A 12,188-nucleotide genomic window follows, 5' to 3' on the forward strand; every position below is an offset into this window, starting at 1 on the left:
AAAATTTAGAATGCACAGATAGACAAAGATAAAAAAGAAAATCATTAGGTTGTTTTCCTTAAAAACTGAGGTTGTACTCCACATTTTTTATAACCTGTTTCTTTTCTACCCTTACCATTACCTGATCATGAACATTTTCTCATACTCTTATAAGCATTTGTAATGATTACAGAGTATTTCATTTTATGGATATTTTTGAGTTTCTCTTACTACTTTTCTGTTACTGACCATTTAGAGTGTTTCTCATTTTCACTTTATAAAATATAGCACTGCAGTGACCATTTTCATTAACCAGTCTTACTTATATCTGAACTCCAAGCTTCACCTGGGAGCCTCCATATCCCTTGAATTTTGGGTGTACCCCCCCACCCATGTGCCACCCTCCCCCACAGCACAAGTAGATTCAAAACTGGTGTCTCCGTCCTCTGTCTCCTGGTGGCTCCCCACTGCAGACCCTCCACTGCCTGTGGATACTGAGACCACCTCCCCTGCCAGACACGAAAGGCCTTTTGTGATGCGGCCTCGAGCAACATTTCCTGCTTGAACTTGGCCTGCTGATTCAGCTGGGCTGCTTGTTCCCTGCGGTCACCTCCCACCCCCTGCTTCTGAGCCTCTCTCACTCCCGTCCTGATTTTCAAATTCAGGCCCCTTCCTCCATGAAGCATTTCCTGTTTTCATCCATGTCTTTCCAAATTAGACCTAATCTCCCTCTTTTGAACCCTGACGAACTAGGTGATGCATATGGTCTTATAATAATTGATGGCCTCAGGGCTCTGTCCCTTTCCCAGTAAATGCAACAGCTGTGCTGTGTTCCTCTTTACAAGATCTAAGAACTGTTTAGTTACATGATAAACGCCTGTTGCCTCAACTTTCTATCCTCCGTAGTACCTGGCGTGTAGCCAGGTGTGCAGCAAAAGCTTGAAAAGACACCACGGAGTCCTTGAACTTCTTCTGTGCACAGTGCTGGCTCCCGATGTTCAGTCATAGTAGGGTGGCTGTCTGAGAAAATATTTACTGTGCCCTCATTTTTACGATGTGTAGTTTCCTTCTATATTAGCTTAAGCTCATATAATAGGTACACGTGGTTAGACTGAACAAAATATTGTATTTTGTGAAAAAATCGCACGCTTATGGAACACGCCTCAGTCTGGCTGTAGTTAGGTGGGATACACTCTCACATACGTCTTGTGCCACATCGACCTGCTGGTTCCTGCCTTTTTTTTTTTTTTTTTTTTTGCTTTCTGTGTTTGGCTCTTTGAATTGTATGATACGTGCCTCTGACACACATTGTTGTATTTTTAGGGTTGGCAACATACTGTTTTCTGTGGAAACACAAACCACAGAAGAAAGAACACAATTATATCATGCCGAAATAGATGCACTTTATAAAGATCTAACAGCAAAAGGAAAAGTACTGATCCTTTCATCAGAATTTGGGGTAGGTTTTTTGCTTTTTTGCTTTTTTCCATTTTATCCATGCTTCCTAGGATTCTTTTGTAACCTTTTTAAAGCCTCTACCCTTTCGCTGGTATTGTGCGTGCACCTTACGCTTGAGATCGGTTTTCGTTGATGACCTATAAATACTTCTTTTTAATATTCTTATGGAAACAATTACTGTATTTAGTAATGATAGTGACTGAGGAAGGGCAATGATACATTTATATAGTTGCTATAAGTCTGGGCTTTCTCAAGATTGAAGTGAACAAGTCGGTCCAGAGTGACAGCAGCCCATGCTGCACTCAGTGGGCCTTTCCTGGTCTGTGACCTCTTCCCTCCGGGCCCCACCCCAACTCGAGGGGTCTCCTTGGAGGCAGGATCTGGCCTGCCCCCTTGGCGATAGCAGCTACCGCTGTGCTGAGAGTATCCGCATTCTGGAGTGGATATCCGTGGTCCTTGGGAAGTCGGTTCATTTCTCGTGCATTCAATCAGTTCATACCTACAATTAAGCATTCAGGTTTTTATGTAATTAAGTGTATTTATTACCTAAATCTTGGCGCAGAGGGTGTGCCTGTCAGAATCTTGGGAAACCATCCTCAGCATTAATAAGCACTTTGTTTTGTTTAAATCTTAATATGTATTTTGACGTGTCAAGTAACATTAAAGGAGGCTGAGATTTTTATGTTTTATCAGAAAAGGTTTCAGTTTTAACAACAGCTCAGAAAATATTGCTCGAAACCAAACTGTATGCATACCCTTCCATTAGGAAGAAATGGTAGCGGGCGCCTGGGTGGCTCAGTCGGTTAAGCGCCCGACTCTTGGTTTGGCTCAGGTCATGATCTCGCAGTTCATGAATTCAAGCCCCACGTCAGGCTCTGCACTGACCGCGGGGAGCCTGCTTGGGATTTTCTCTCCCTTTCTTTCTGCCCTTCCCCTGCTCACACACACACCCTCTCTCTCAAAATAAATAAATAAACTTAAAAGCATTTTTTTTTTAATAAAAGGAAAAAATGGTAGCAAAGAGTATGAAGTATTCAAGAATGGGAACGTAGGGTCCTGTCGGAGAGGCATGAAATAACCCTTTCCTTGATGTAAATGATTCTTATGTCTTGTCACCTCGTAAAAAACTAGTGTATAATCTAGTATTTAAATTCATGAGCACATGTCTTTTTTTTTTTTCCCCTAGGAAGCTGATGCTGTTTGCAACTTAATCTTATCCTTGGTTTATTACTTTTATAATTTAATGCCACTCTCTCGAGGATCCAGGTGAGTGATACCCTATAATTTAAAAATGTTTTTAAATAAAAGTTTTTACATTGAAAAAACATACTCTTTTTTGCTTGTACTACCTAACCCCAGGCAATGGCAAGAGACTCCCTTTTGTTTTTTCCAAAATCCACCCAGATATTATGTCCTCAATCTACCATATCATCTAAAGAATTATGAAAGATTGTTCTAAGATAGTGTGCTTAAGTTTTACAGGTTAGGGGGCGCCTGGGGGCTCGGTCGGTTGACTGTCCAACTCCTGATTTTGGCTCAGGTCATGATCTCGCAGTTCATGAGATTGAACCATGCTTTGGGCTCCGTGCTGACAGGGCGGAACCTGGTTGGGATTGTCTCTCTCCCCCTCTCTTTCTGCCCCTCCCCTGCTTGTTCTCGCTCTCTGTCTCTCTCTCAAAATAAACACACTTGAAAACAATCTTAAAAAGTTTTACAGGTCGGGGATTCATTCATTCAACACAAATATATTGAAGGCCTACTATGTGCATGCGTTGTACTCACTGTATTTTAACTTCTCGTATTGGCCCAGACTGTTACCCTTCCTTCTTCTCCCCTTCCTCCCAGTTTTTGCCCATCAGTTTTATACTTTTTGATTACCAACCAATTCCATACTACTTTTATTATTGTGAACAAATTCTCACTACTCATGAATCCATCAGGAGCTTTCCAGGTGTCATTAAGACGGGGGGGGTGAGTCTGCAGAGTTTTCTGTTTATTCTCTGAGCCGCAGATCAGGGAAAGGGCATGTGCTGTTGCTGGCACAGACTTGAATTTACGATATTTTGGCCAAAATAATATAGTTGAATGTCCTTAGCTTCAACACTTTAAAAGTAAAGCTCTCCTAAACATGGAAGTAAGTTTTGCTGTGTTGAGAAGGCATGGAGACAAACCAAGAGCGTAAATAGCGTGATCTCAGCCTAACTGTTATTAGGGTGCGCACTGAACATATGATGTGAGCACGCCCCTGCCCGCCCCCTTTTATCAACCACCTAAGCAGGCTCCGCGAGGATAGGCAGCATTTTCCCTTTTGTCCTCACAGCAGCTCTGCTGGCTCGTGGTGACACAGGAGGGGGGTGACATACAACTATAATCACCTGCACTCTTCCCCCCCCCCCTGCCCTCACCCCCCCCAGAGCCTACATGTGTTCAGTCCCTAATCCGGTTGGGTCTGTCCTCTCTACTGCTCGCAGCTACTGCCACAGTTCAAACCCTCGTCACCCGTACCTTTCTGGCTAGTCTCCCTTCTTCCAGGCTTTCCTCCTTCCCCTCTCTGCCCCAGTTCTTTTGTTGGTTTGTTTGGTTGGTTTTAATTCCAGTACAGGTAACCTACCGTGTTACCCTGGTTTCAGGTGAACAACACAGTGATTCAGCCTCTCTGCCCCCGTTCTTCGTACCTAGCGGCTCAGGTGCAAACTCGGGGTCGTCACGCACAGTGCCCGTCCCATCTGATCCTAGCTTGCCTTGGCCTCCTCGCCGCCCTCCTTCCTCTGCCCTTTTACTGCCCTGCGGAGCTTCTCGAGGGTCTTCCCGTTGCCCTGTCCTGCGCGGCTGCCCGCCATGCCTCACCCCTTCGTGTCCACACGTGCTCTCCCTCTGCGCCAGCTACTTCCCTTCCTTCTTCTCTGCCCCCTTTGCTCCACCCCAGCCCGGAAGGTGTAGCCTGCATGCATGCCCTTGGCCTCCGTGGGGTCGTCCCCTTGGGTGACCCCCAGGCTTCGCTCGCTGCACACGGGAGGCTTTGTCTGCAGCTCTCTTGCCATCTGCCTTCTGGGCCTGGCTGCTTGCTCTCAGAGGCCAGAGCCTCATGCTGGTTATCTTCGCCCAGGGTGCCCTGCACAGGGGCACAGGTAGTCGGTGTGTACTAAATGTCAGAAGCAAGAGAGAGTCTGTTACGTGCCAGGAAGGAAATTTACATGACGCGTCAATTTTCCAAGCAGGCTGTTAGCGCAATCTGAGAAGGTGTTCTGCTTTTCTTCTTCGTGGGTCGAAGGTTTTAATGCTTAAACAATAAGATTAATATGTTTATATTACAAAGTGTATTGTATATATGCATTTTAAAAGCCACGCCGGGTGCAGTTGCTGGAAATAGAAGCAGACACATTTTCTAATTCATTACTTTATAGGAATAGAAAAGCCAGGTGGGAAGAAAACTGCTAAATAAAAGAAACACTTTTTCCTCAGAAAAAGAATATTCTGGGGGCGCCTGGGTGGCTCAGTTGGTTGAGCGTCCAACCCTTGATTTCAGCTCAGGTCATGATCTCACAGTTCCTGGGTTCAAGCCCAGCATCAGGTTCTGCGCTGACAGAACGGAGCCTGCTTGGGATTCTCTGTCTCCCTCTCTCTGCCCCTCTCCTTCTTGTTCTCTCTCTCTCTCTCTCTCTCTCTCTCTCTCCTTCAAAAATAAATAAACATTGAGGAAAAAAAAAAAAAAAGAAGAAGAATGTCCCGAGTCACATTTACCCTTAAAATAGCGAATCTGTAAATATTTTTATTGGAGTAAATTAGTAAATATTTTTAAGACAAACTATTTTGAAGTTTAATTTCTAGAGACTTCTTAAAAGAGATAAAATGTCGTCTTCTATGGTGGAAAATCCATAATGAGGTTTCACACAATACCTGTCCGTGGACTGGGACTGACTGGTCGTTGTTCTGTGTTTAAACAGTGTGATAGCTTACTCCGTGATCGTGGGAGCGTTGATGGCAAGTGGAAAGGAAGTAACAGGAAAAATTCCCAAAGGGAAGGTACGTTGACGCTGGAAGGGCAGATGGCGGGCTGAGCGCTGAAATTCCAGTCCTTGGGTTTTTGCGGTGCGGTCCAGAAGTTAAACAGATCTCCGAGGGAGCCTTTCTCCCCCACACTAATGCCATCCCTCAACTTCCTTCTTTTTCAGTTAGTCGACTTTGAAGCTATGACAGCCCCGGGTTCAGAAGCCTTTAGCAAAATAGCCAAAAGCTGGATGAACCTGAAAAGGTAACTGTTTGGGGGGGGGTCAACAAAAAGACGTTAACCTCCGAAGTAGGGAGGGGACTTCCTGCTCCTTTGGGGGCTGTGCGAGACTGGGGCTGTGCTCCCTTCGCGAGTTCTCACTCTGCCTGTGATGGAATCCACGTTGCCAGGGGGCGTGTAAGACCCCCTGAAAAGGAGGAGTCCACAGATGAAAAACAAATAACGAATAAAAGGCAAGGGCACTGGTGTGGGAAAGAAAAGTTACAAACGTCTTCCTTATATAATCAGGGATTCGTCTCTCTTGGCTAATTTTTACCCTTTATCCCAAACTCCTAGGGTTCAGGAGGGAATTGGAGGAGGGTGAGCTGGACCCATTTCAGACGTAGCTCTGAGTGGGTGCACTTTGCCCGTTCAGCCGCATTTTTACCGCACTGTAGACTTTGAGAAGGTGGCACTGCATTGTAACGTAGGCAAGGAATACATGTGAGTGGTTAGTAAATACTAGTAAATGCTAACCGGACATCATCCCCAGCGGCTACCAGGAGAAGTCCAGCACCCTCCGCCCTTTCCCGATTCTTGTTTCCAGGAAATTTGGGACGAAATTAAACTCGTAGGTGCTTTCACAGTTAATGAACAACAAGCAAATCTCACCGTCTGACCTCATTTATTCTTGCTCCTTCCCCATGTGTTTTACGTCACCTCCAACTTTGCCTGTCCCACCTATTAGACATAACAGCTGCTCTAAAAATTGCTGGGTGATTTGCGCTCCGTTTCAGACAGAGAAATCCATGTCTGTAGTGCACTCTTGTTCGATTTGTAAGTATTCTATTAGCTTTGTAACGATCGCTGCCAACGGTCACCCTTCGCTCCAGTATATTCTCGTTTCAGGATTGCTCTTCCCACGTGTTTTAGTAAGAGGACCGTAAGGTCAACGATCTGGCTTCTGTTAACACGGTTTCACAGTGTTAACCCTTCAACGATTCTTTAAGGAATGAATAAAAAACTACCTCCCACTGAGCAGGTGCCCTTTCACCCCACCCTTTGGCATCCATTGTCTCCTCCTTTGCTCAGGGTGACTCTGTGAGTTCAGGAGCCTGTCCCCGTTGCTACTGATAAGAGTAGGGGCTGGAGAAAGCCCCCTTGCCAATAAGGAGCGAGGTGGGCCTGGGCCCCGTGTCTCTGATTCAAGTCTAGCACGCGCCCCGACCGGACGTGTGTGTGTCACGGTCACGTGTACATCAGAGTTTAATTTTCCTTCCCGAAGACTCTGGTTACACTCTGCAAGCAGCTCGTTGCGGGAGCCGACAGGTATCCCAGCCCACCGCAGTAGAGGCATCCGTTCTGTTCACAGCGCCTCTGACGTTACACACACGGGGTTGTTGGAAAGAGAATATTGTCATAGGAATAAATATAAGCTTTGCCGTTTTTGGTAAATCTGTGTTAATTTTTCTCTTCCTTCTTTGTGTTTCTCTTTTTCAGTATTTCACCTTCTTATAAGAGCCTCCCGTCCGTGTCAGAGGCATTCCCAACGTTAAGATCAATGATCGAGGTGCTAAACACTGACTCCTCTCCACGTTGTCTTAAGAAACTCTAGTCACGCTGTGGTATTTATACAAGTAAAGGGCCGGACCTCTTGCTTCCTAAGTTATTTTTTAAAACATGGAATTCTAAAGAAACTAGGTCCTTTATTACTTTTGATACCAATTTTTGATAGGAATTGAATACTTGAAATCATCTTCTTTACTTTTGGGAACCATAACAAAAATCACGGAAGAGGGTTTTGGGGGGAGGAGAGCTGGCCCCGTGTCGGGGCAGGAAAGCGTGCCTAGAGGTCACCAGCCTTGTCGGCTTCCACCCACAACGTCATACAGCTCCTTCCTTACGGCCAAGAAGCTCGCTTGAAAAGCCAAAAATCGGTCATTAAAAGGAACAAAACCAGCCACAGCACAGGAGTGTTTCCATTCCTTTAGAGATCTGGGTATTTTTCAAAGACCTCCTCTATGTGCACATCGTGGTAGGCCAGCTTGTTTCCCCTCACGTGACCTTCACGCGTGCGACCCCCGTTTTATTCGAACGATAGGACACTCGCGGGCCACCACCGTGCCCCACAGCGCTCACAGCCAGGGACGTCTATTGTGACTGATGCAGACTGTATTTGCCAGTGACCCAAACACTGGATTATGGAACCATGTTTTGTTTCGTTTTTTTTTTTTTTTTTCTCTGTGTTCGAAAAAATAAACGAGGGGTGGTTTCTATAACTCACCGGTTTTTGACACTGGATTACGTATGTTTTTATTCTGCAAACGTGTCACTTACAGGTGTAAAAGCGTTCGGGAAATGAATGATTCCCGCCCCCCCCCCCCCCCCCCCACCGAGGCAGGGTAAATGACAGTGAAATGGGTTCATTAAATTGTTGCCATTTCCAGATCAGAAATTGTTCGCTGCTCCCCGCTATTTACTCCTTGCCTTGAAATCTCACGTAAGGGGTGGCACGCCAGGACATCGTGCTTGACTTTAGTGACGCTGGACGTGAGCAGTTCTGTGCCCGGCTTGGTAGAACCCAGCTTTTGATCAAGGTGACCTGTCCTTCGGACACACGCTGTCCGCGCGTTGACACGGCTTCACAGCAGCCACTGAGTGTGGCTCCCGTTCGTGTCTCATCTGGTGGCCACCAGAAGGGGAGGGAATAGGGTCTACGTCATCAGGCACACCCCATCTCGTGAACAGATTCCGCCTCCACAGGTCAGTCTTCTCCTGACGCCGGCATTGCGCCCACAGAGGGCAAGCATCTGTTCTTATTCCACAGGGGGAGGGAGTTGAGGCTCTGGGCCGGGAATGACTGTCCCAAGAGATCGAGCTGGTGAAGCCGTGGTCCTCGCTAAACCCAGGGCCTGCGTTGCCCCGCCACGGTCTCCGGAACCAAAGACTCCATCCTCGGGCTTTTCCCAAGCCTCAGAGACGATATCACACGGCACCGTGCAAAGTCCCGTGTATTCCGTTTCTTTGTACTCTCGGCTTCATGCTGTTGGAGCAGACGGGTCTACCTGCAGACTCTGAAACCACAAAAGGGCTCCTCCAGAGATGCTGTGCGTTGCACAGCAGGATGGCGCTGGCGGGGGTTAAACAAAGTAGAAAGGCGCAGGCTTTTAACCTTTCTGCCCTTTTTGCTTATTTGCTCAAAGCCAGAATTCTTCACTTTTATCAAAGACCTCCCCTCACTTTATTGCTCGCTCTTTAAGATTTTGAATTACGAGATACCGATTTTTCAACTGGGGGAAATGGTCCAAATAAATTAGCTGACTTTTCTAAAATGCAACGATGCGTCGAACCCCCAGAATTGGAATATATCTTTCTCGAAACTTGGCTTACCAACTCCAAATGCCTACCTTTGCATTTTTATTTCAATAGCCCCGTTTCTCTTCCTTCAAGTAAGGTGATTATCACATCATCAGAAATACTGACGTGCTAAATTCTGTGATTCCAAGATGTTTTGGGAAAACATTCCATCTCCTGCCCCCAAGTCCCACAACGCTTGGGCCAAGTTGACTGTGGTCCGAACTGTGTTACGTGCAGTTTTGTTTGGTGGCCAAGAAAGTACTAACTGCTGGGGCGCTGTCACGAGAAGCTTTGGAATGCATTTTTATATCATGATATTTCAAGTTTTTGCCTCTTCTATTAAATTGAAAAACTGTGCCTAAAAATCAACCAGAGTTCCATCATACAAGTTATTCGCTGTTTAAAGCTTTTTTACAGAACATAAATCTCTGTCTTAAAAGTCAGAATCTGGTTTGCTTTTATCCTTAAAATTTCTTATCAAAACCTCTTGATCACTCTGAGGAAACAAGACTTTGTTTTATGTTTCATTTTTATCTTTGTAGCTACACATATCCTTTTGGTTTTATGGCATAATGTTAAGCCCTTCCTGATAGGTGTGTGATACCCTCAGCCTCGTCCCCCTCCACCTGCGTGATGAACTGGAAATCCCACGTTTGAGGTCATCTCTGCCCAGGTCAGATGCGAGTGAGAGGCTGTGTTCCCAATGCCCTGCAGGTTGGGCCACAGGTAGCTAGTGGCTATTATATGGGATGGCACAGCCTGGAGAGACCCTAATTAGACTTTAGGATTAAAGTTTTTCCCACAGAAATATTCCCAAGTGATGTTCTCTGGTGGTAACTAATATGATTATGAACTCAATGTCACAGAACTTGAAGGAGTAGCTGAGCTTCATTTGTAAAATTGCTCCTAAGAAACAAAAGATGCACACTTTCCAAAGACTTAAAAAGATCTTCTAGATAAGGCGTGTTGGTCAAGTAGGAATTTTATGTGGAATTTTCCTAATATACTTATCTTCCAGTAATTTGGAGATAAGGAAATGAGATTTATGTGGATCAGACCAGAGATTAAAAGGCCAGTATGTCCCAAACCAGATTTGGCCGTATTCATGAACATAGCTTAACTTGTCCATAATGGAGCTGCTCATTCCTTGCCCTGAAGTCTGTCCCTTCCCCACTCTTCCTCTTTCATAAATGGCATCCTGCCACCCGGTGGCTCCAGCCAGAAACCCAGGTGGCCTCCTTGGGTCTACACTGGCTCTTCCCTAGTTTCCAAATCACCACCCAGTTCCACATCCCATCCAATACAATTTACTTCTCTAAATACCCCAGAAAGGTTCATGTCTAGCCGTCACTGCAGTCCTGCCCCGGCCTAAGCTATTTAAATGTACTTGAACATTAAATAAAAGTAGGGACACCTGGCTGGATCCACGGGTAGAGCATGTGACTCTTGATCTCGGGACCATGACTTCTAGCCCCACATGAGCGTCGAGGTTACTTTTTAAAAAAAATTAAAAGTGAATGCTTTTCCCTCACCTGCACCAGCCCCATTTCAAGTGCTCGGTATTGGGAAGGGCAGATACAGAACATTCCCATCATCACAGAAGGTTCTGTTGGGTGGTGCTGTCACCCTAAAGAGAGGAACAGCCCCTCCACATTTCTGTGGGACAGTAATTACAGTGGGAGTCCCTGTGGTTTGAAACGAGTCCAGGCATACACCGCCCATTCCCCTTCCCTCTTCCAGCTGCTGGCCTGTCAACACTCCAGAGTCTTGGCGTCTACTGGGCGCCATGATGGCCTGCAGGACTGGGCCGAACTGTCCAACTGCTGTGGAGTTTCCCCTGTTGGCCATCGCTTCTCCATTCTCAGTGCCGAGGTTTGCCGCCATCTTTCCTGGGGGGACTCAAACCAGATGCTTCCCTCTGCAGGGTGAGAGACCCTTTTGGAACTAACACATTTTAGCACTTAGGTACCCAGGTTGGCATTTTTCTTAGCGTTGTACTTTATTAGCTTATTTAATCCTCTCGAAAACCCTCATGAGGTAATTAACGTGTGCCTGTCATAGTCTGTCGATAACCAGTGTTAGGGTTGGACCAGCCCTTGTGGTTCTTACTGTGATTTCAGGGGCCCTTCAGCAATAACCAACGAGGAACTCTGAAAAAAACCAAGGTTTATTATTTACAGGACCTAAAATTTACATAGCACACACAGAACCACGCAACAAGGTTGTGGCAAAGTCCAGCAAGCATGGACCTAGGGTTCTGCTCTTATTGGGGTTGAGGATGGGAGGACGTAGGGTTTCACGGGCTCACTCTTTTATTATTAAATGCAACTCTACAGATCCCGTAAAAAGGAGCAAATTTGTCAAGGCTTATAATCTCAGCCAAGACTAGGAATTGTCACTTACTGGGGTCGGAATTTAAAATAATACATCTCTGTCCAGAAATGGATTCTGAATCGGTGAATCCTTTCATTAGCAGGTGTAAGTCTAGAGCATTCTATACATGAACATTAAGTCCTAAATTACCGGTTTGGTGTAGAAGTAACTTCCGAAGTAAAGCAACCTTCTGCTTCAGGCAAATATGTGTGTTTACCCACCCCACTTCACAAAGGTTTAAAATAGCGCCTACAAATACATATGACACCAAAGAATAATATCAGCGGCGGAACAATAACTCCATAAACTGTACCCTTAAACGTGTTTTGTATAGACACCTTGTCATGCTTCTAGCACTTGAATGGCTTCTCAAGGTCACGCGAGCGGGCCGACAGGGCCGGTGGCAGCCTTCAGTAAGTTGGCACCATCGCCCATCCTGTCGCACAGAACATCCCCAAAAATCCCGCCCCCGACCTCCGCTCTGCCCCAATCGCGGGCCCAATCGGTTTCAGGCTAAAGAGCCCCGCCCCCCCCCCTTCCATAGTGCTCTTGGCCATTCACTTTCTCCTTCCACCTCGTCTCCGTCTCCGTACTTCTTAAGATGAAACACTCGTGCGTAACAATAACAGTCCTGATGCCGCGCGGCCAGTGCGGCGTGTAAAGGAGCCATTCTTTTGTCTCTCAAAATCTCGATGCAAGTACCGCATACGTTTGAAGAAGGCACACGTACGTTTACGCACTGAGGAAAAGCCACAAACCCAACCCACCTTTATAGGCACCATCGAGATGAAGAAGCAGCACGTTACCAGCACCC

The 12,188-nt window shown here is 46.1% G+C and overlaps 1 protein-coding gene across 7 annotated transcripts in view; it reads left to right on the top strand.

The window, feature by feature from the left end:
- TTC13 (tetratricopeptide repeat domain 13) overlaps positions 1-7,945 on the top strand; it is an 80,361-nt gene extending 72,416 nt beyond the window's left edge. For all 7 annotated transcript variants that reach the window (XM_043596322.1, XM_043596324.1, XM_043596326.1 and 4 more), the window contains 5 exons: positions 1,303-1,438; positions 2,624-2,703; positions 5,382-5,460; positions 5,610-5,689; positions 7,145-7,945. In XM_043596322.1, coding sequence (XP_043452257.1) covers positions 1,303-1,438; positions 2,624-2,703; positions 5,382-5,460; positions 5,610-5,689; positions 7,145-7,259 — 490 coding nt within the window. In that variant the 3' untranslated portion in view covers positions 7,260-7,945. The remainder of the gene's footprint in view (positions 1-1,302; positions 1,439-2,623; positions 2,704-5,381; positions 5,461-5,609; positions 5,690-7,144) is intronic.
- The last annotated feature ends 4,243 nt before the right edge of the window (positions 7,946-12,188 follow it).

The sequence above is a fragment of the Prionailurus bengalensis genome, chromosome D2, assembly GCF_016509475.1.
Source record: "Prionailurus bengalensis isolate Pbe53 chromosome D2, Fcat_Pben_1.1_paternal_pri, whole genome shotgun sequence".
NCBI lineage: Eukaryota > Metazoa > Chordata > Mammalia > Carnivora > Felidae > Prionailurus > Prionailurus bengalensis.